At 42.5% G+C, this 19,769-nt stretch overlaps 1 protein-coding gene across 2 annotated transcripts in view; it reads left to right on the top strand.

Annotated features, from left to right (window-relative positions):
• The window catches only part of GOLGA5 (golgin A5), a 37,959-nt gene extending 31,589 nt beyond the window's left edge, over positions 1-6,370 (top strand). The window contains exons 10-13 of one of the 2 annotated variants that reach the window (XM_012738578.3): positions 228-453; positions 2,183-2,288; positions 4,322-4,385; positions 5,908-6,370. In XM_012738578.3, the coding sequence (XP_012594032.3) occupies positions 228-453; positions 2,183-2,288; positions 4,322-4,385; positions 5,908-5,988 (477 nt within the window). In that variant the 3' untranslated portion in view covers positions 5,989-6,370. Of the gene's footprint in view, positions 1-227; positions 454-1,224; positions 1,347-2,182; positions 2,289-4,321; positions 4,386-5,907 lie in introns of those variants that run through there. The other variant, XR_012919684.1, reaches the window with a different exon arrangement.
• The last annotated feature ends 13,399 nt before the right edge of the window (positions 6,371-19,769 follow it).

Here is a 19,769-nt window from a genome sequence, read left to right as displayed (position 1 = left end):
ACCCATTCTATTCTGTTACTGTTTTTAAATATTGATTTTGACCCACCAAATTGATTTTGTGATCCCACTAATATTTTTGAAAATCACTTCTGTGGACAGTGAAAGAGTCATTCTCAAGTTTTGATAAATCAATTAATGCCACAGTTTGCTATAAAAATACAGTAGTATGATTTCTATAGTTTGACTTTCATTTTATGTGATAATTTTATGAACTCTTTGCCTTTCAGCTTACCAATAAAACGATAAGCAATAGCAGTCAGTCTGAGTTAGAAAATCGACTCCATCAGCTGACGGAGACTCTCATCCAGAAGCAAACCATGCTGGAGAGTCTCAGCACAGAAAAGAACTCCCTCGTCTTTCAGCTGGAGCGTCTTGAACAGCAGATGAACTCTGCCTCTGGAAGTAGTAGTAATGGATCTTCTATTAACATGGCTGGAATTGACAATGGTGAAGGTAAACCAGAAAAAAGAGAATCTGAAAAGAACATTTCATTCACACCTAATTTTGAAAAATTACAGAAAGACTGTTTTTATTTGAAAAGAAAGAAACTTTATCCAATGAAGGACCCAATTTTTTCTAATGTGAGACTTGGGCCGTTTAATATTATCACTGGTGACCTCGGTAGTGGACTAATTAATATCCCTCCCTGGTATTAAGCTTGGAGAAAGGAGGCCTGAGGATTAATAATCACCTTAAAATGTGTACGATACTTAACAAGATGATGCTGACAAGGCAAGTAATTCTGTAGCAAGAAACTCTCAGGAAACTTTAAGCAAGATTTGCTAGAATAATCTTCCAATAAATAAGTATGAGTATTAAAGCTAATATATAGTTCATATAAGTATATTCATATTCTATGATTTTGGTAGATCTATAGATTCCTAAAATACATAATCAAAAATAATGTTATAGTATAAGCATCAACAGATCAAATTTTTAATCTTAGAACTTCATAAAGTCTATAAGAAGTCATTCAGCAAATCTCTCAGTGCTTTGGCTTTAAATTCTTTTTAAAAATTTAAAAAATATACATTTTTAAAGAATTACTAGGTGTCAGGTTTGGTGATGAGATTATAATTTAAATAGGGTGGTCAAGGAAGATCTCATTATTAAAGTCCTGAGGAGGTAAGGCAGTGAACAGTGAGGAGGCCCAGAGGAAAATTGTTCCAGACAGAGCAGAGCCTGCACAAAGGCCCTGAGGCAGGCGTGTTCTGGCTGTTTCAGGAACAGAAAGGAGGCCAGTGCAGCTGGAGTGGACTGAGTGGAGGAGAGACTAGTGTGAGAGGAATCCAGAGAGCTTGGAGGAGGCTGTTTGGGCCTGTGTGAGGACTTGTACTCTGAATGAGGTAGGAAGCCATGAAGGGTCTTGAGAGGGGTAACTGATCTGATTTGCATTTTAATAAGGATGCCTGTGGCTACTGTGTGGAGAACAGACCACAAAGGGCTGGGAGCTGAGGCAGGGAGACCAGGCAGGGAGAAGGGGGAGCCCTTGCATTAATCCATGAAAGGTGGTTGTCCACATCAGTGGGATTGTGGGGGTGGATTGAGGATTTATTTTAAAGGTGAGCTGACAGACTTTGCTGGCAGATTAGATATGGAGTTTGAGACAAAAGAGTAAAGGTTTTTGGCCTGAGCAGATGGAAGGATATGGAGATGTTATGTCCTGAGACGGGGAAAAATGGCAGGAGAGGCAGGTTGGCAACAAGAGCAGGAAATGAAAATCATGTTGGGCGTGCTGTTTGAGGTGCCCGTTAGCCATCCAGGTAAAAGTGAATAGGAATTGGATGAGTCTGGTGGGGGTGGGGGGATCTGGGCTGGAGTACAAATTTGGGAGTCTTCAGCCTTGCAGAGAGGCTGCTGGGCCTCTATCCTGCTAGCTAGCACAGGAGCAAAGGGCCAAATAATACTGACTCTAACCAACACTTGGTATTTGTAAACTCTTTAATTTTTGCTAAATTCATATTCTTAGTATAAAAATTTTTCTTTTTATAGATATGGAAGCTTAAACATTTTATATAATCATATTTATCCATCATTTCTTTATGGTTTCATCTACTTTGGTGTGATGTGTAGAAAGTTGGCCTTGAGAATTTCTTCCAAGTGTAATGTATTTCCAGCTATAATTTTCTTAGAAAGTTAATTTTTGGTGTCAGTACATTAATTTACGTTCTTACTTAAACAGGTACACGTCTGCGAAATGTTCCTGTTCTTTTTAATGACACAGAAACTAATCTGGCAGGAATGTATGGAAAAGTTCGCAAAGCTGCTAGTTCAATTGACCAATTTAGGTAAGTAGTGCCAGTGAGGTTGAAGGATGGACCATCAGCTATTTTTTTTTTTTTTTTGAGACAGAGTTTCACTGTGTTGCCGGAGTTAGAGTGCCGTGGTGTCAGCCTAGCTCACAGCAACCTCAAACTCCTGGTCTCAAGCAATCCTCCTGCCTCAGCCTCCCGAGTAGCTGGGACTACAGGCATGTACCACCATGCCCAGCTAATTTTTTTTTTTTTTTTTTTTGAGACAGAGTTTCACTGTGTTGCCGGAGTTAGAGTGCCGTGGTGTCAGCCTAGCTCACAGCAACCTCAAACTCCTGGGCTCGAGTGATCCTTCTGCCTCAGCCTCCCGGGTAGCTGGGACTACAGGCATGCGCCACCATGCCCGGCTAATTTTTTATATATATATCAGTTGGCCAATTAATTTCTTTCTATTTATAGTAGAGACGGGGTCTCGCTCTTGCTCAGGCTGGTTTCGAACTCCTGACCTTGAGCAATCCGCCCGCCTCGGCCTCCCAAGAGCTAGGATTACAGGCGTGAGCCACAGCGCCCGGCCCTAATTTTTTAAATATATATTTTTTGTCCGGCTAATTTCTTTCTATTTTTAGTAGAGATGGACGTCTCACTCTTGCTCGGGCTGGTCTTGAACTCCTGACCTTGAGTGATCCTCCCACCTTGGTCTCCCAGAGTGCTAGAATTACAGGCATGAGCCACTGAGCCTGGCCCCATCAGCTGTTTTTATAACATTTTCCAGTAGCTTAGGTCATTGTGAGTCCCGTTAGGCAGAGCTGGTATTTAAAGTGACATTTACTTCTATTCCTTTTGTGATATTTCAGTGCCATGGAATTGCCTCATGAGTTCTACCAGTGCCTACGTTTTATTGAAAATGATTAACCCTAACCGTTTCTCTTCTTTCTATAATAAACTCTATTAAAAAAAAAACAAAAAAAAAACTGTCATTACATTTCATTGAGAAAGCCTCTATCTCATGTAAAAGTATCCATCTGAATGTTTTATCCTAGTACTTTATTATGTGATTAAATAAAAGATGCTGCTATATATAACTGACAAAACTCATTTTAATAAATATATGTTATATAACACAATTTGTTATGCAGAGTTATATATAAACTTTTTGTACTAGCAGACATCCACCTTACCAAATGTTTTAACAGTTTACATATAGCCTCGATAAAGTTCATGTCTAAATAATCTACTACACCCTTTTTCCTTTTCGTGTTTATAATTAAACAATTTTAATGAATTGTTTGCATAATAATCTTTTCTTGCCTTTTTGTATCAGAATTGAGCAATGGTGTTAAAAATAAGGAGAATGATATAGTAAGATTCCTGAAGCCATGGGACTATAGTGCCGTAGTCATTATCTCCAAATTAAGCACCTCTGTTTCAATTATTCATATATTCAACTACATAATTTTTAGAGAAGCTATATGCAAGTCATTGTACTAGTGGCAATGAAAGAACCAAAAAGGTGTATTTGCCTGTACATGTATCCATCTTGATAGGTAAAAAATGTTGCAAGGAGGTGTAAGAAATAAGGTCTAGACATCATATTGCTTCCATACTTTCTCAGGTGTTTACTTGAGGTTCTATAGCTTTGTACCTTTTAGAAGCATGTACCGTATCTATGCAAAAGCTCCCAGATTAGCTATTTGCAGTTAGTGCCAACCAGACTCTTTTTTCCCTCATTCACATGGTTGACACCTACCTCATCTTTTGTAACTTCTTTGGTTCCTAAAAGAAAAATGATTTAGAGTTTGCCTCCTACAATTGTGGCCATAGAATTAAGAGAAATACCTTGTGCCAAACCAAGCCCCAAATAAAGATAAAAGTATTTGTTTACTTTTATGACATTTCTATATAGTTATTTCTCAAGTAATCATTTAACAGTCTACTATAAAAATCATTCTTCTATGGTAGCCACATAAATAATTTAAGTGAGTGAAATTTTAAAAAATACTACTAGATATTACCCCAGGAAGATTCATTTTAAGTGTAACTCTCTTCTCTCCTCTACCCTCATTGCACAGTATTCGTCTGGGAATTTTTCTTCGAAGATACCCTGTAGCACGAGTTTTTGTAATTATATATATGGTAAGTAAACATGTTTGAAAAAATAAATGCTACACTTGATTTTAACTAAGTTTTTTTCCACTGCTGATCCTACTGATATTTTTAGCAATTAATTTTGAAAGAGTAGAACTCTTTCAGTAATTAAGATTTTTTTTCTTAAAGTAAGTTATAACTTTTGACAATTCATTATGTGTAGAATATAAATTACTCAAAGGCTTTAACTACAAATAAAATTAACTTTAGTGTAGTTTAATAGTTACCTCCATTTTTAAGTCTCTCTAATGATAAACATACAATTGATTTTATTTTTATCTTGATAATATAAAGTTGCTTTAATTATTTTTATGTGTTTTGCTTTATTTGCTAAAAGGATCTCTAGGTTGATTTACTTTGTTCCAGATTTCTTAGCTCTAATAAAATGGTTGCAATAGTTTGGGATGCCATTCCATGTGTCCTGTGTGCCTGAAAAGCTCATTAGCTATTCTGAGTGGGTATGTCTAAAAGTAGTTGGGTTGACTTCAGATGGGCTGTTTTCTTAAAAAGAAATAGAAGCCTACTGAAAAAGAAATTTCTCTGTGATCCACTAGAGGGAAGAGTTACTCCTTTAAATAAAAAGTTTTTAAGAAGGGAAAGATGGGGAGAACATAAAGGAATATCAACAGAGGCATGATTTCCCAGGTGTTTGTGATTATGAGTAATGCAGGCACCATCTGTCACACGATATGTGATTTTTTGCACCCTACAAAGTGGTTAGGCATTTAGTGATGGAATCTTATATCATTTCAGTATACCATAAGGGAATTAGTGGAAATTTATCACTGTGGATCATGTACTGGACCCTAAAATCAAACTCTGAACCCTGACACATTATTCCTGTCAGGAACATTATCCCTTCTCTTCTTCTCCAAACCTTGGCTAAACTCTTTCAAAACACCAACCATGACTCTGTTCTAAGGCTTTCCAGCCAACTTTGTGTATATCTAGCAGGTTCAATTGTGCTATCCACTCTGCATTATGATCACCTGAACGGTTATTTGTGTGTACATGTGTGTGTTATGAGTTCTTGACTTTAATCCTCTCAATTGAATTCATGTTTCAGACACAGTGTATCCCTTAGGGCTATGGTCCCCAAACCTTGGGCCATGGACCTGTACTGGTCTGTGGCTTGTTAGGGGCTGGGCCGCAGAGCTCTGCCATCCCCCTCCCTGCCACTGCCCTCACCCCCACGGAAAAAATTGTCTTCCATGAAACTTAGGAACTGGGCTGCATAGCCAGAGGTGAACTGCAGGCGAATCAGCAAAGCTTCATCTGTATTTACAGCAGCATCCCATCACTTGCATCACTGCCTGAGCTCCCCGCAGCCCCCCAACTCCCATGGAAAAGTTGTCTTCCATGAAACTAGTGCCAAAAAGGTTGGGGACCAGTGCCATAAGGGACACGGAGACAAATAAGACGAAGTTCCTGCCCTTAGTTCATTACACAGTGGGCCTTTGGTAAAGATTGATTTATTGGCTAATCCATAAATTGTTTTTTCTTTCTTTAGGCTTTGCTTCACCTCTGGGTCATGATTGTTCTGTTAACTTATACACCAGAAATGCACCATGACCAACCATATGGCAAATGAACTGAGTCTGAGTGTTGCGATGATCAGTCGTCTTTTCCTAGACTTGGGATCTGCAAAAAAGGCCATTTGTGTAAAATTCCTGAGAAGGGTGCACAAGATTATTTTATCACTACAAGCTTTTAACTTTTTAAGTTATTATATAAGTATTCTGCTACCTAAATCTTCCTCTTATTTCCTTCAAATGATAAGAGTTTCTAAAACAGACGATAATTTAACAAGCTCAGCTCTGCTTTTTCTGAGTGGTCCTAATGAATATAGAGAGATACTGGGGTTGTTCACTTCTGTACAGACCATCCTGTATTTTAGGTGACACTGATTATGGGTTATAATCAGGGAAACTAATTGTACTTAGAGCTAAAAATAAAAAAATTCTTTTTGATAATTCAGTCTGGCTTTTTATATTTTCATATATTTAACTTTGCAAATGGAGATTTCCTTTTTACATGTTAAGGCCCTTATTGATGTATAAGGCTTTTGATAGATACAGAAATAAAATTTACTATGCATTTTTCTTTTTTAGAATAATGGTTTTTCATCTGCATTAAACAAGCCCTTCCCAGATGGACTTTAGTGAGTAGAGCTGAAAACCAGCAGCTGAAGTCACTTGCGATTCTTAGCGGTTTGTCCCTGCCCCCCAGTGCATGCCTGTGTCTTCCTTTGATTCTTGTTCACTCATTCATTGTCTTCCTCCTCCTGTTTCCCTTTTCTCCAGCCTTTCATGGGTTAGCCCATGATATTCATAGCCCCTGCTGGTAGCATTTAGGAGTCAAATCTGTTTTATAACCTATCCTTTTCTAAAACATTCTAGCAGAGATACTATAGAGTTATTCTTTGATTTAAGTCCCATATAATGTCTGTTTTGACTTTCAAATTTCATCTTCATGTCTGAATTCTCAAGTTATTTGTCACCCGGGTACTGGTGGTCTCTCTTCACATGTAGTTAATATATGTGGATCTTGGGCTATGCAAGGGTATAGCCCCTCTTATCGGGGGACTGTCTTTGAAGCAGTCTTCTTTTTTTTTTTTTCACACCTTGAAGTTGTCAAATGAAGCAGTCTTCTTGGTGCCTAACCGAAAACTTGACCAGAGTTTCAATTCTTAATGACATCTCTACCATGACTTTAATTGACACGAGCCCTGTAAATCCTTGGAAAGTTTTAGTACACTACAAGATCTGTATGCTTCTTATTTTTCATCAGAAAAGGAAGGTTTAAAGGTTATCATAGGTGTGTTTGGGCTGTTTTTCAAGTTGGCATCAATACAAAAGGCAGAAAGTCCCCCATTATATAAAAGCAAATGTTGGGGGTTGGAGGTAGAGACACATGACTAAGTCTGTATATGTAGGATTTATGGCACAGTCTTGGGTCTGATAGTCCATGAGTATCTGAGCTGTTAAGTCAGGGCTGATCTCAAACAGAATAAAGTTAAGAGTTTAATCTTGTTAGTATATTTTTTCCCTTCCTAATTTGGAAATATTTCTGGAAAATGATTAAAACCAGGCTACATACTTAAAATGGAAAGCAACACATGCTTCTTCATTGTGTATTGCCAGACTTTCTGTCTCTGTGTATGTCCTCCTGGCTTTTGTTGGGATGTTTCTAAATCTTTTGTTCCGTCTTTACACATTCTTGGCTTTGAAAATAGTTTGACAATGTGCTTCCAGGATTATTTTTCTGCACTTACTTAAATGTTTAATTGGGTTTCAGTTTCAGTATTCTTGACCTCTAACAAACTGGGGAATTTAAAAAAGTCCTACCATTCACTTATCCTCAAATAACATGAAACCTTCTTGACCTAATTAAAGGGGTTGCATGAAAGCTAAATTTTTTCCTTCTCAATCCAATGTATTCATTTAAAGACATTTTAAATAAGTATGTGTATATATATAATAGTATATAATACGTACATTATCAGAACTCTTGTACTGTTTTGTATTTATAGGTGTCAACTGGAAAATAAGATTATTTTAAAATTTACCTTTCTCTAGACTTTGTGCTTACTGAAAATTACCATTTCTATTGCTATAGAACAAAAGCATCAGAGGAAAAGCATGGGTTTTTTAAAAATATAGTAGAAACAGGCTTTCCTTGTTAGTTCTGTAGATGAGGAAATAGAATGTCTGGGGCTTATTTTAAAGCTGGGGGTGAGGGCCTCACAGAATGGTGGAAACTACTCTAATAGGGCTCCCTGGGCTCCAGCTCCCTATTGCAAGAGACCAGTTAAGTGCTGGAAAAAGCCAGTGTAGGCATCCTGGTCTGGATGGAAGTAGAAGGAAAGAACTGGTAAAGCCTAAGGGGTAGTCAAGGACTAATGGCCTAGGGAACTTCAGGCTGTGATTGGCCAGAAGAAAGAAATGACTGAGAAAGATGTCTTAGTGGTTATTCTGCACACATTGAGGTTAGTACTGTATTCCTATTCTTTTCCTGGATGAGAAGAATGTGGATTTAATGAATCTGAATTTCCACACTTCTAATCGGTGATCTGCCTTCCAGACACACCCCAAACACACGAACACCTCAAAATAAGTGAAGCTCTTCCATAAGAACACTTGAATGTCAAATGTGTTACATTTGGAAGCCTTATTTATAGACGCTATCTCAAGGGAAAAAAGTGGGTGGTAAACTAATTTTAAACCATAGTAAGACTACAAAGTCATTTAAATTACAAGTACTTTGTATACAGGCCACTTCTAGGGACTGGGAGTAGAGTGGTGAACAAAAGAAGTACCTGCTCTTGTGGAATTTACATTGAAATGGGGAAGGCAGACTGTAAATATACATGTAACATACCACTCAGTATTAAATGCTATGAAGAAAAATAAAATGGGGTGAAGGTATAGAGTGAGATGGGTGTGGCAGGTAGCAAGGGAAGTCCTCTCCGTGGAGGTGATGCCTGTGCAGGTCCTGAGTAAAGTGGAGGGCCATGCATGATATGGGCTGGGTTTTCTAGGCAGTAGGTTCAGTAGGACGCACAAAGCCTTTGAATGGGAGCATGCTTGGTGTGTTCAAGGACTAGAACTGGCTGGACACAGTGGCTCACACCTACAATCCCAGCACTTTGGGAGATTGAGGCGGGAGGATCAATTGAGGCCAGAAGTTTAAGACCAGCCTGAGCAACACATTGAGACCCTGTCTCTACAAAAAAAATAGAAAAAAAAAAATTAGCCGAGTTTGGTGGTGCACTCCTGTAGTCCCAGCTACTACTCCAGGAGTTCAAGGCTGCAGTGAGCTCTGATCATGCCACTGCACACCAGCCTAGGTGGAGGGAGGGTGGTGCCAGTCCCATAGAGACCTATGAGCCAAGGTTAGGATTTTGGATTAAAAATTCCTTTTGTTTCTGCTTGGTAACCCCCTATGCCCTGAACATTTTTTTGAGACAGAGACAATGTCTCGCTTTGTCGCCCAGGCTGGAATACAGAGGCATCATCATGTCCCACTGCAACCTCAAACTCCTGGGCTCAAGTGATCCTTCTGCCACAGCCTCCTGAGTATCTGGGACTAGACGTGAGGGCCACCATACCCTACTAATTTTTATATTTTTAGTAAATATGGGGTCTCACCCTTGCTCAGGCTGGTCTCAAACTCCTGGCCTCAAGCAATCCTCCCTCCTCGGCCTCCCAAAGTGCTAGGATTACAGGCATGAGTCACCGTACCTGAACCCACCACCTTCTTTAAACAGAGAAAATCTTTAAAAATCTATGCAAATGCTGAATAGTAATAATTCATTTTGTGGAGTGGAGGACCGGCCGAACCTGATGAGGTATTTTCCTGTGTAGTAACTAAGAACACCAAATCACTGAATTTGTAGATTCCCAAAAAACTTCTTGGACGTGTCCACAGTTAACTCCTAATCTTTGTTTAAGTCAAGGGCAAACGGAAAATGAAATTGAAGAGTAGAGCCCTTTCTGTCTGAAGGCAAACATCTTCTGTCCTTTGACTAACCAACAGTACTGTGACTCCCTGCCTGGCATTACTGCTGTCATGCTATCAGAACTCTTAAATGTCTCTGGACATTTTTGATCCCCTGGAAGGGAGAGACATAACTTTTTTTTTTTTTAACACATTGCCACACAAAAAAACCAGAAATTTTTTCTTGGGGCCACAGTGTTTTATTATAAAAATAGAATAAAAACTTCTAATGTAATTTAAAGGTAAACATAAATAGACAAATGAAATTTATTGGCTTCTATTCATTTAATCCACAGTTTTGGAATTGTCAGTATTATAACAATGAGAGTATCAACAAGTAAGATTTTATATATGCTTCACATGGCCACAGGGTCAAAACTAGAGTGAGTTAAATACAACTGTCATGGTAGTTAATGGGTTAAGCTGCTATTGTGTCCCCAGTGCCTAGAATCATGTCTGGCACATAATCGGCCTGATATTGATGTTCATCGAACTGCATTAACCGATTTGGGCAAAGCACTAAGCTCACGCACCATCCTCTGGAGCTTCCTAGACCTTCACTCAGCTTCTGTCCCATTCCTACAGCTCGCCTGGTTTCCAAACCATATTGAAGAAGAGAAATGGTAACTGGCGAGGTACATCAACAGTAGTGTGGATTTAGATTGGGAAGCTTGGCAGGCTTCCCAAAATAGGAAAAGCCATATAATTTTTTTTTTTTTTTTTTTTTTTTAGAAATAGGTTCTCACTCTGTCGCCCAGGCTGGAGTGCAGTGGCAGTGGCGTGGTCATAGCTCACTGTAACCTCAAACTCCTGGGCTCAAGCAATCCTCCCACCTCAGTCTCCTGATTAGCTAGGACTATGGGTGTGAGCCACCGTGCCCAGCTGAGCCATAAGAATTGAAAATACAAAAGCAAAAGATGACCCAAAGATAATCTCTGGTCATAGATGTTGACAGTTGTCTTAGTCAGTTCAGGTTGCCATAACAGAATAGCATAGACTAGGTGGCTTATAAACAACAGAAATTTATTTCTCCCAGTTCTAGAGCCTGGGAAGTGCAAAATGAAGGCATCAGCAGATTCAGTGTCTGGTGAGGGCCTGCTCACTCACAGCCGGTCTTCTTACTGTAACCTCCCAGGGCAGAAGGGGCAGGGATCTCTCTGGGGCCTCTTTTAAGGGCACTAATGCCATTCATAAGAGCCCGCCCTTATAACTTAATCACCTCGAAAGACCCCCACCTCCAAATAAACTTACCAACCACTAGCAATTTGCTTTAACTCATGGTTTTAAGTCAGTTGAATCTAAGAATTAATTAAAACTTTAGTCAGGACTAGAACACATTCTCAACATAGGCGATATCACACCCAAGGAGGTGGAAATAGTTCTTAGGCTATTGGAAATAGCTTTTATATATAAAGCCCAGTTTTATATATAAAGCCCAGATGTGCATGTAGGACCTAACAGGATATCTGTGGTGTTGAGATTTTCCTAGGGGTAGTAATAACACAGAAAAGGTTGAGAAACACTGGGTAGAATGATAAGGCAGAGATCTTGTCCCTGCCCTCATGGAGCCTACATTCTAACAAAGGAAGCTTAAAAAAAATATTGATACATAATGTACATATTTTGGGAGTACATGTAATAATTTATACATTCATATTATTAGTAAAAAGCAAATTAGGGTAATTGAGGTATCCATCAATCACCTTAAATATTGTCATTTCTTTATGCCGGAAACATTTGAATTATTCTCTTCTAGCTATTTCAAAATATATAATAGGTTATTGTAATCTATAGTCACCCTATTGGTTTATCAAATACTAGGTCTTATTTCTTCTATCAAAAAGATAGAATTCTATGTATTTTACCCAACTAATCCCTCTTCATCGCCCCTCTGGTAACCACCAATCTACTCAATCTTCATGAGATCCACTTTTTTAGCTCCCACATATGAGTGAGAACGTGTGATATTTGTCTGTGTGTACTTGGCTCATTTCCCTTAACATAATGACCTCCAGTGCCATCCATGCTGCTACAGATGATAGGATTTCATTCTTTTTTATGGCTGAATAGTATTCCACTGTGTGTATATACCACATTTTCTTTCATCCATAGAGGCTCTTAGGTTGATTCCATATTTTGGCTCTCGTGAAGAGGAAACTACCTCTTAAAGTCATGCATGATCTGGCCCTCACTACCTCCTGGCTTCAAGCCACTCCCTGAATTTTGTTCTACCCTCGTCTCGTGACCACTGTGCTAGTCTATGACTGTTCCTATTATTCACTGCGTCTTCCTGTGGGAGGACTCTACTTCCTGTCCCATGGACGTCAGCCTTGGCCGTGTGACCAAATGTGCTTTGACTGGTGAAATGTTAGCGGAGACCTTCCTAAGCAGAAGCTTAAGAGTCATCTGTGGCTTTGGCACCAGTTTTTCCACCATGAGTCTAGCATGACCCAGGTGGGGACTGTCCCTTCAGCCAAGGTCCCAGAATGAAGAAGACATGGAGCAGAGCCTAAAACATGGAGCGTGTCCACAAGGGACATGTAGCTTGAACGAAAAGCAAATCTTTGCCGTTGTGGCCCCTGAGACTTGGGGGCCGTCCGTTACTGCAGCATAACCTAGTGACAGCTGACTACAAACCCGCTCACGCGCCACACCTTCTCCACCCCAGACCTCCCCTCTGCTTGGGACACTTCACTTCTTGGCTCCTGTCCCCTCCTGGTGTCAGCTTAGATGCCACCTTCTCTGTGAAGCCAGAACTCCTCCCTCCTCTTTCCTCCAAAAGAGAAAAAGATACTAGGCTAGGTGTTGATAGCAGGCAGAATGAGGGCTCCCCAAGGATGTCCCTGTCCTCATCCCTGGGGCCTGTGCGTGTGTTACCTGGTGAGGCGGAAGGGATGCTGCAGATACGGCTAAGGAGCATAAAACGGGGATGTTCTCCCCAGTTACCTAGCTATGCTAATGCAACCACAGAGGTCCCTAAAAGACGGGAAAGGGAAGCAGAAGAGCCAGAGAAGAAGTGACAGTGGAAGCAGAGGCCACGGCAGTGCCGCTGTGGCTTTGAAGGCCCTGAGGCAAGGCATGCAGTCGGCCTCGGGGAGCTGGAGGGGCGAGGAAACATTCTCCCCCAGAGACTCCGGGAAGAAACGCCGCCCTGCGAGACTGGTTTCAGCCCAGTGACACCCATGTCAGACTTGTGACCCCAGAACTGCAAGAGGAGAAATGTGTTGTTTTAAGCCACTGAGCTCGGGGTAACTTGCTACAGCAGGCATAGAATGCGGCGTCCCTCCCTGGTGAGGAGCTACACAGCACACACAGGCCCCGGTCGGAGCTGCTCCAGGTGCCTCTTCACGCTCCGTCCCTCCAGGGGACTCCACGCTTAATATTTCTATCTTGTCACACGTGTCTCTTCAGGGCCTAGAATAGCGCAAGGCACTGTAAGGCTGATGTCGGGCCCCACTCTCCTCCCTAGATCAAAAAAGAAAAGACTCAGAAGACCAGACCCACCAAGGACAACTGCCAGGCCCCGCTGAGAACAACCACACCTAGATGTCCACCTGGATAAGAAAGTTTTGGCTCTTGGATCCTGCAAATATTGCCAGCCCCTCCTATTTCTTAATGACCACCAAAGGTCACAGGGAAAAAACCCCAGCTCTTCCTGCCAAAAGTCCTCAGCCCACTTAAAACGGTATAAAAGCCTTCCACCCTTTCAAACAGGCACGACTTCTCAGCTCCCCGCCTTGGGACCCACGGACCTCGGCCGGGAATGCTCAATAAAGCCATGTTGTTTGGCCCCAATCAATCAATCAATCTCTCTCTCTCTCTCTCTCTGTTTCTTTTGCCGCCGGAAAACTTTACAGGCACTTAGTAAGTCCTCAGTGCAGATTTGTGAAAGGAACAACTTTCAAAACCAGGACTAATGAGGAACAGTGACGTGTGACAAAATAAAGTATAAACTTAAAGCTGAGCGCTACTGTTTTCTGGCCTGGTGGCCCAGCTGGCTGTGGTGAGGCAAACCACTCAACATCTCCTCGATTTCCTTGTTCTTAAAAATGCAGACAATATCACCATCACAAAGAATTTCCCCACAGGTAAAAAGAGCGTTTTCTGAGTTGTAAAGTGTATTCAAATGTTAGTTTTGGGGGTGGTATGTTTATGCCAAAATTGGATGAGACAAAATGCTGACAACCAGTCAACCGCATTCTGAGTTCCCAGCAGAACAGAAACAGGACTCAGGACAGGACATTGACAAGGTCACTCTTAGGAGCACAAAAATTACTAAACACCCCTCCTGTGACAAGCATTGCTCCTTTCCAAGCAACTGCTGCTGCTTTACCCATAACTAACTCGAGCCCCATTTTAACCCTTCTGGATAACCGTAATGGAGGTGCGCAGTCACCGACTTGCCCCACTTCTCTGCAGCTTCCAACCCAGAACCCACTGGGTTCCTCGCTGTCCCTCACAGTCACCCAGCACAAGCCCAACCCTGTGAGAATCCCCCGTGCCCTCCCCTTACTGAGATGCTCCTGAGGACACCTTCTCCCCTGCTGCAGCCTGATCAACCCAATTTGGGAAGATCATTTTGTTTTGTTTCTTGTTTGCTTGTTTTGGCTACGGGTGTGGTCTTTGGTCAGCTCTGATAGAAGCGCCTCATGCTCAGTTGTATAATTTTACAGACAAGCAAACAGGTCCAAAGACCCATCAAAGCCCTTCAGTTAGTAATAAAGATGAGATCAGGCACATCTTTTGTTTGTTTTCAAACAGCCCTGGATTTGGACAATTTGGTTACTGAACATGTCAGTTTACTAAATCTGTCTGGCACAAAGTCTTCTGTTTCCCATCTTGACCCAGACTCTGAGCTATCGAGCTTTTAGTTGCTGGAGAAAACCTGCAATATTTTTTCAAATCATACTTAGTTCTGGGACAAAGCCAGGTACGTTCTGGGGAGAGTTAATGGTTCTTTATCAGTGTGAGAGGAAGCAGGTGTGTGCTTCCCGCTGACATCTGATTTATTTCTTGGAGCTCTAGGAACAGATATTCCACCAGCCACCCAAGCAGGAAATTGCCTTTCTGCAGAAGGTAAACAAGAGGGTTTGCTTTATTTTTAGCCATAAAATTGGACCTAAAAAGCATTTCAAATCACTTGGAGTTTCTTTCTGATTGTTAGAATAATATTCCTTAATTGTGGGAAATATAGAAAAGTATAAAGAAAATGTCATCCATCCATAGATCCACCACTCCGAACTAATAAGTTGTCTCATTTTGGTCTGTTTCCTTCCAATCTTTTTTTTCCCCCCCAATTGGGAATATGTATGTTATGTAGGAAGATCTGGAAGTAGAGGGAGAGCAGCTTTTAGTTGAAAGCATACTATCTGTACAATTTTCATTTTTAATTGTATTTTAAAATTGCATAGCACACGAATACGTACTTATTGCAAAAATCCCAAACAGTACCATGTGCAGAGGAAAAGGTTCTAGTGCCCTTCAGCACTACCCTTTCCACCCATGTCCCAGCGATAACTACTGCTAAATTAGGAAGAAAGGGGATAAATACACACGGTACTTTGGTATTCGCTCATAAGTACTCGGTGAGTGCCTAGCAGTGTGTGGTTGGCACAGTGGGATCCCACTAGTGGCGAACAGACCCTGAGCCGACCCCCAGTGATTTCCCACCTCCTGGTGCCGTGCCTTTGTGTCATTCCCTCCTTGTCAGTGCAGGCGGGACCTGTGACTTGCTTCTGGCCAACAGAATATGGCGAACATGAGGGAATGTCACTCCCATGATCTGGTTACGTTCTGTGGCAAAGGTGATAGGCCACCAGCCTCGTGATTGTATGGAAGATTCTGTCCTAGCCGACCGGACTCTCCCTGGTGACTTGACAAAGTGGGCAGCCACGTGAGGGAGCCCACGTGGCAAGGCACTGTGGGCAGCGTCTAGGGCCGTGGGCAGCCTCCAGCTCGAACGGCAAAAAGCCGGGGCCCTCCTAACACAAGTGCAAGGAAGTGAATTCTGCCAACAACCGAATGAGCTGGGAAGCAGATTCCCCCCCAGTCAAGCCTCCAGAGGAGACCGCAGGCCTGCCCGACGTCTCGATTGCTGCCTTGTGAGACCAAGAACAGAGGACCCAGCTAAACTCTGCCCAGACTCCTGACCCACAGAAATTGCGAGTTGATGAATGCGTGTGGTTTTAAGTAAAGCTGCTGAACTTGTGATAATTTGTTATGCGGTGAAGTGACAGGCAACTAAAACACCTTTTCTGTGCATTTTCCTACTATAGTGGTCATAAACAGCAGACACCTACCTGGTATAGGCAGAAAGGAAATCTATAACTCACTTCAGGTATGTTTCAATTCAGTTGCTCAAACACTGTAAGCCGGCATCTTCTTTGTCCTTCTCTTAGCTCTGCTTTGTTCTGTGTGGGCTTGAGCCACAGGCAGCTGCTCCCCCGACAGAGATGACCCTGCTGCCTCATGTGGTAGTTCTGTCACTGTGGAGAACTGTCCTAGCACAGATAGTTCACATCCTAGCAGCTTGGTAGCCTCAGGGGAAACAATGCTGCCTTGTCCCAATAAGTCCAGCAAAAGCCTTGGGGTTGGTGTCTGCTGGCCCCGGTCGGACTAAGTTAAGACATGTGCCCACCGATCGCTGGGACAGGTGGGTGTGGCTCCTATGCCCACACCCAAAACTCATGAACAGAAAGGGAGAGGAGAGAGTGCCCAGAGAAAATGAGGGTGCTGCTAGCTGGACAAGGTAGACCAGAAGCTGAACGATAAAACAGCAGCCATCCACATCCACAGTGGATACTGACCCAAGTGAATATGCAACTTTGTACCCTACTTTGTTGACATACCAGCATGTAACAATATTGGAGTAGTACCTCCCGTGAAACTTGCAGCATTTCATGTTTATTTTATTTCATAAAATTTCATACAATAAACATGGAAGCTTTTAAACAGAAAAGTTGAAAAGATAACATAGTAACTACCCATACACCCTTCACTTAGATTCCTTCATTGTTAACATTTTGCCCCAGCTCTTCTTCATCTTCTTTTTTTTTGTCTGAATGATTTAAGGAAATTTCCAGACCTCATCACACTTCATCCCAGGGTAGTTCAGCTTGGCTCTAAGGAAACAAGTCTCCTATATAACAACAAAACCATTAACACATCCAAGAAATTTAATTATGCAATGATACTACCTTGCATACAGGCCATATTCAAATTTTTCTGACAGTCCAAAAAATGTTCTTTGTAAGCTGATTTATTTATTTATTTATTTATTTATTTATTTATTTATTTTTCTGATCCAGGATCCAACCCAAGATTGTGGATGTCTTCAGTCTCCTTTAATCTAGAACAGCCCTGCTCCCTTTTCTTGGTCCTTCATAGGGTTGGTATTTGGAAGAGCGTGAGCCAGTTATCTCGTAGGGGGATCCATGAAATGCATTGGTTTCCTCATGATCAGACTCGGGCTAAACGTTTTTGGGAAGAATTCTGTACAGGTGGTGTTGGGTCGCTACATCCGCTCCAGCAGCACACAATGTCAGTGCTGCTAAGTTTGAGCACTTGGTTAGAATGGTTTCTGCCAGATCTGTCCATTATAAAGGTATATTTTTCCCTTTGTTGTTAATAAATGTTTTGAAGGGTGATACCCTGGAAACCTTGCAAGTTTCCAATTCCTCCCAAACTTTCAGTGCTTTTAGGATGCTTTGGTGATCCTCGCCTGAATTGTTATATTGGTGATTGCAAAATAGTGATTTTCTAATTCTATCGTCATTCCTTCTGTTGGTGTTAGCTGGCCTTTTTCTTTCCCTCTAGTCCTTCTTTTTTAAAAATCCTATCACTATGTATTTACAGATTCTTTGTTTTAAAATTCAGTGTGTTAAAATCCATTATCAGTATTATTCTTGTTGACGCTTAAATTGCCCCAGATTTGGCCAGTGGGAGCCCCTCCGAGGTGTGGCGTGGCCTCCCCCCTCTCCTCCCTTGTTAGCTTTGAGCGCTTTTTGCTTTCTGGCATACCAAGATGTTCTCCTCTAATATAGTTCTTCCCTGCACTACACCTGGAATTTGCAGCCATTTCTGCAAAAAACCCTGTGGTTCCTTTTCATGGAGTATGGTATTTAGAACCCAAGAGATCAACATTAGGACCTACAGTATAATTTTTAAACTTGCTAACCACCATTTTAAATTGTTCCGCAATATTCCCATTAAGTGCTTGGTCTACAATTTGCCTATTCCATTAGTCCTGGGTGTTCTGAAGAGAAGGAATCTTTCACCATTCAAAATAATACTGTGATGAGAAGCTGTGTGCATAAATCTTTTTTCCGGAATCGAGAATGAGTGCCTTAGGGTACATCCTAGAGTAACTGGGTTAAAGTGTAGAGACACTTTTCAGACTCTTTTGCAAGTCACCTCATTGCCCTCCAGAAAGATTGTGGCAGTCTGCCACCCACCAGAGGTGAATCGGGTTCCTAGCACACTCTCACCAGCAGTAAGGGTTAGAATGAAAAACCCGCAGCTCTGCAAATCGTGTAGTGAGCTTGGTGTCTCCTTGGGTTGATCGTCATGTCTTTGATTACTGGTCAGATCGAATATAGTCAGGTAGGACACATTTCATGCTTATTATTTGAGTATGTTTTGTACAATCAGGTCATTTTAACAGGAAGACTCAGCAAAAGAGGAACCAAGCGGATACCGTTGCTGTTCTCGGCGGTGCAGACAATGAGTGCAGCGGCCGAGAGTGGGAGGCCCGACCCAGAGGGCGTGGTCACTCCTGGGCGAAGACCCTTCCCAGGCAGGCAGGCGCTGCCGAGTCGTCACTGGAAATCAAGGCTCTGGGGTCTGAGCAGCGCCTGTTTTAGGACACGGGGGCTTTAAGAGGAGCATGTAGTTGCCATGGTGGGCACAGCGGGGGGGAAAACAACTGCAAAGGAGAGGGGGACCAAAGCTACACCCAAGCCCTGCAAGCCACAGGTGGCGGGACCCCGTCCCGCCCCACCTCAGCCTGAGACCTTCATTCCAAAGGTGAGGTCGACTGTCAGGAGGGACAGCTTTCGACCTGGGGCTTGACAGGGAGAAAGATTTCAGATAGACTGGTCACAGTGCAAATTCGCATTCTGTGAAGAGAAAGTATTGACAACACCCCAGGGTCTCACGCCAACCCCACCCGCCTTGACACGCTAAGTGTCCTCCTCACCCTGCTCTGTGCTGTGCCCTAGCGGTGTCACCACTGCCACCACTGCCCAAACCCTTCCCGGCCACACTCCCACTCCGTACCCACCCTCCACCCCTCCCTTGGTTCATTCATTCATTCATTCATTATCCAAAAATGTCCTGGGTGCCAGACGTGTGCTAGACACAAGACTACGATCACACGCAAGTCAGATCTGTCCTTGCCTCCAGGATGCTCCCAGCTAAGGGGACAAGGCAGACATTAAATAACGCAGACCAATGTGCAGTTTCAGATGTTACAGATTTCGAAGCCTGCTGGGGAGGGAAAGTGGAGACTGCAGTGAGAAACTGACCCAGGCAGGTCACCTCCAGCCCAGCCCATCACCCATGCTGGGGACATCTGGTCTGTAGCCCTCAACACCCCGGTGCTCTTGGGGGGCATGAACAGCTCCATAATGGCCCTTGTGTCCCCAGCATTTTGCAGGGTGCCTGGCTTATGACTGCTCCTCCATCACAGGAGTGGTGGCAGAGGCTGGCAGGGACACAGGTTCAGGACATAGTGGTGGCTGGAGCTCAACCGACTCGGCTGTCAGAGGCGGTGACCTGTCCACTCCCATCAGTGCCAGGGATGCCAGGGGACGAGCCCCCTCAACACCAGGAGCCGCGGCCTCTGTGCTGGGGAGGAGCAGGTGTTTTCAGGGG

Source organism: Microcebus murinus, chromosome 6 (assembly GCF_040939455.1).
Source record: "Microcebus murinus isolate Inina chromosome 6, M.murinus_Inina_mat1.0, whole genome shotgun sequence".
Classification (NCBI taxonomy): Eukaryota; Metazoa; Chordata; class Mammalia; order Primates; family Cheirogaleidae; genus Microcebus; species Microcebus murinus.
This window is presented reverse-complemented; position numbering and strand designations above follow the sequence as displayed.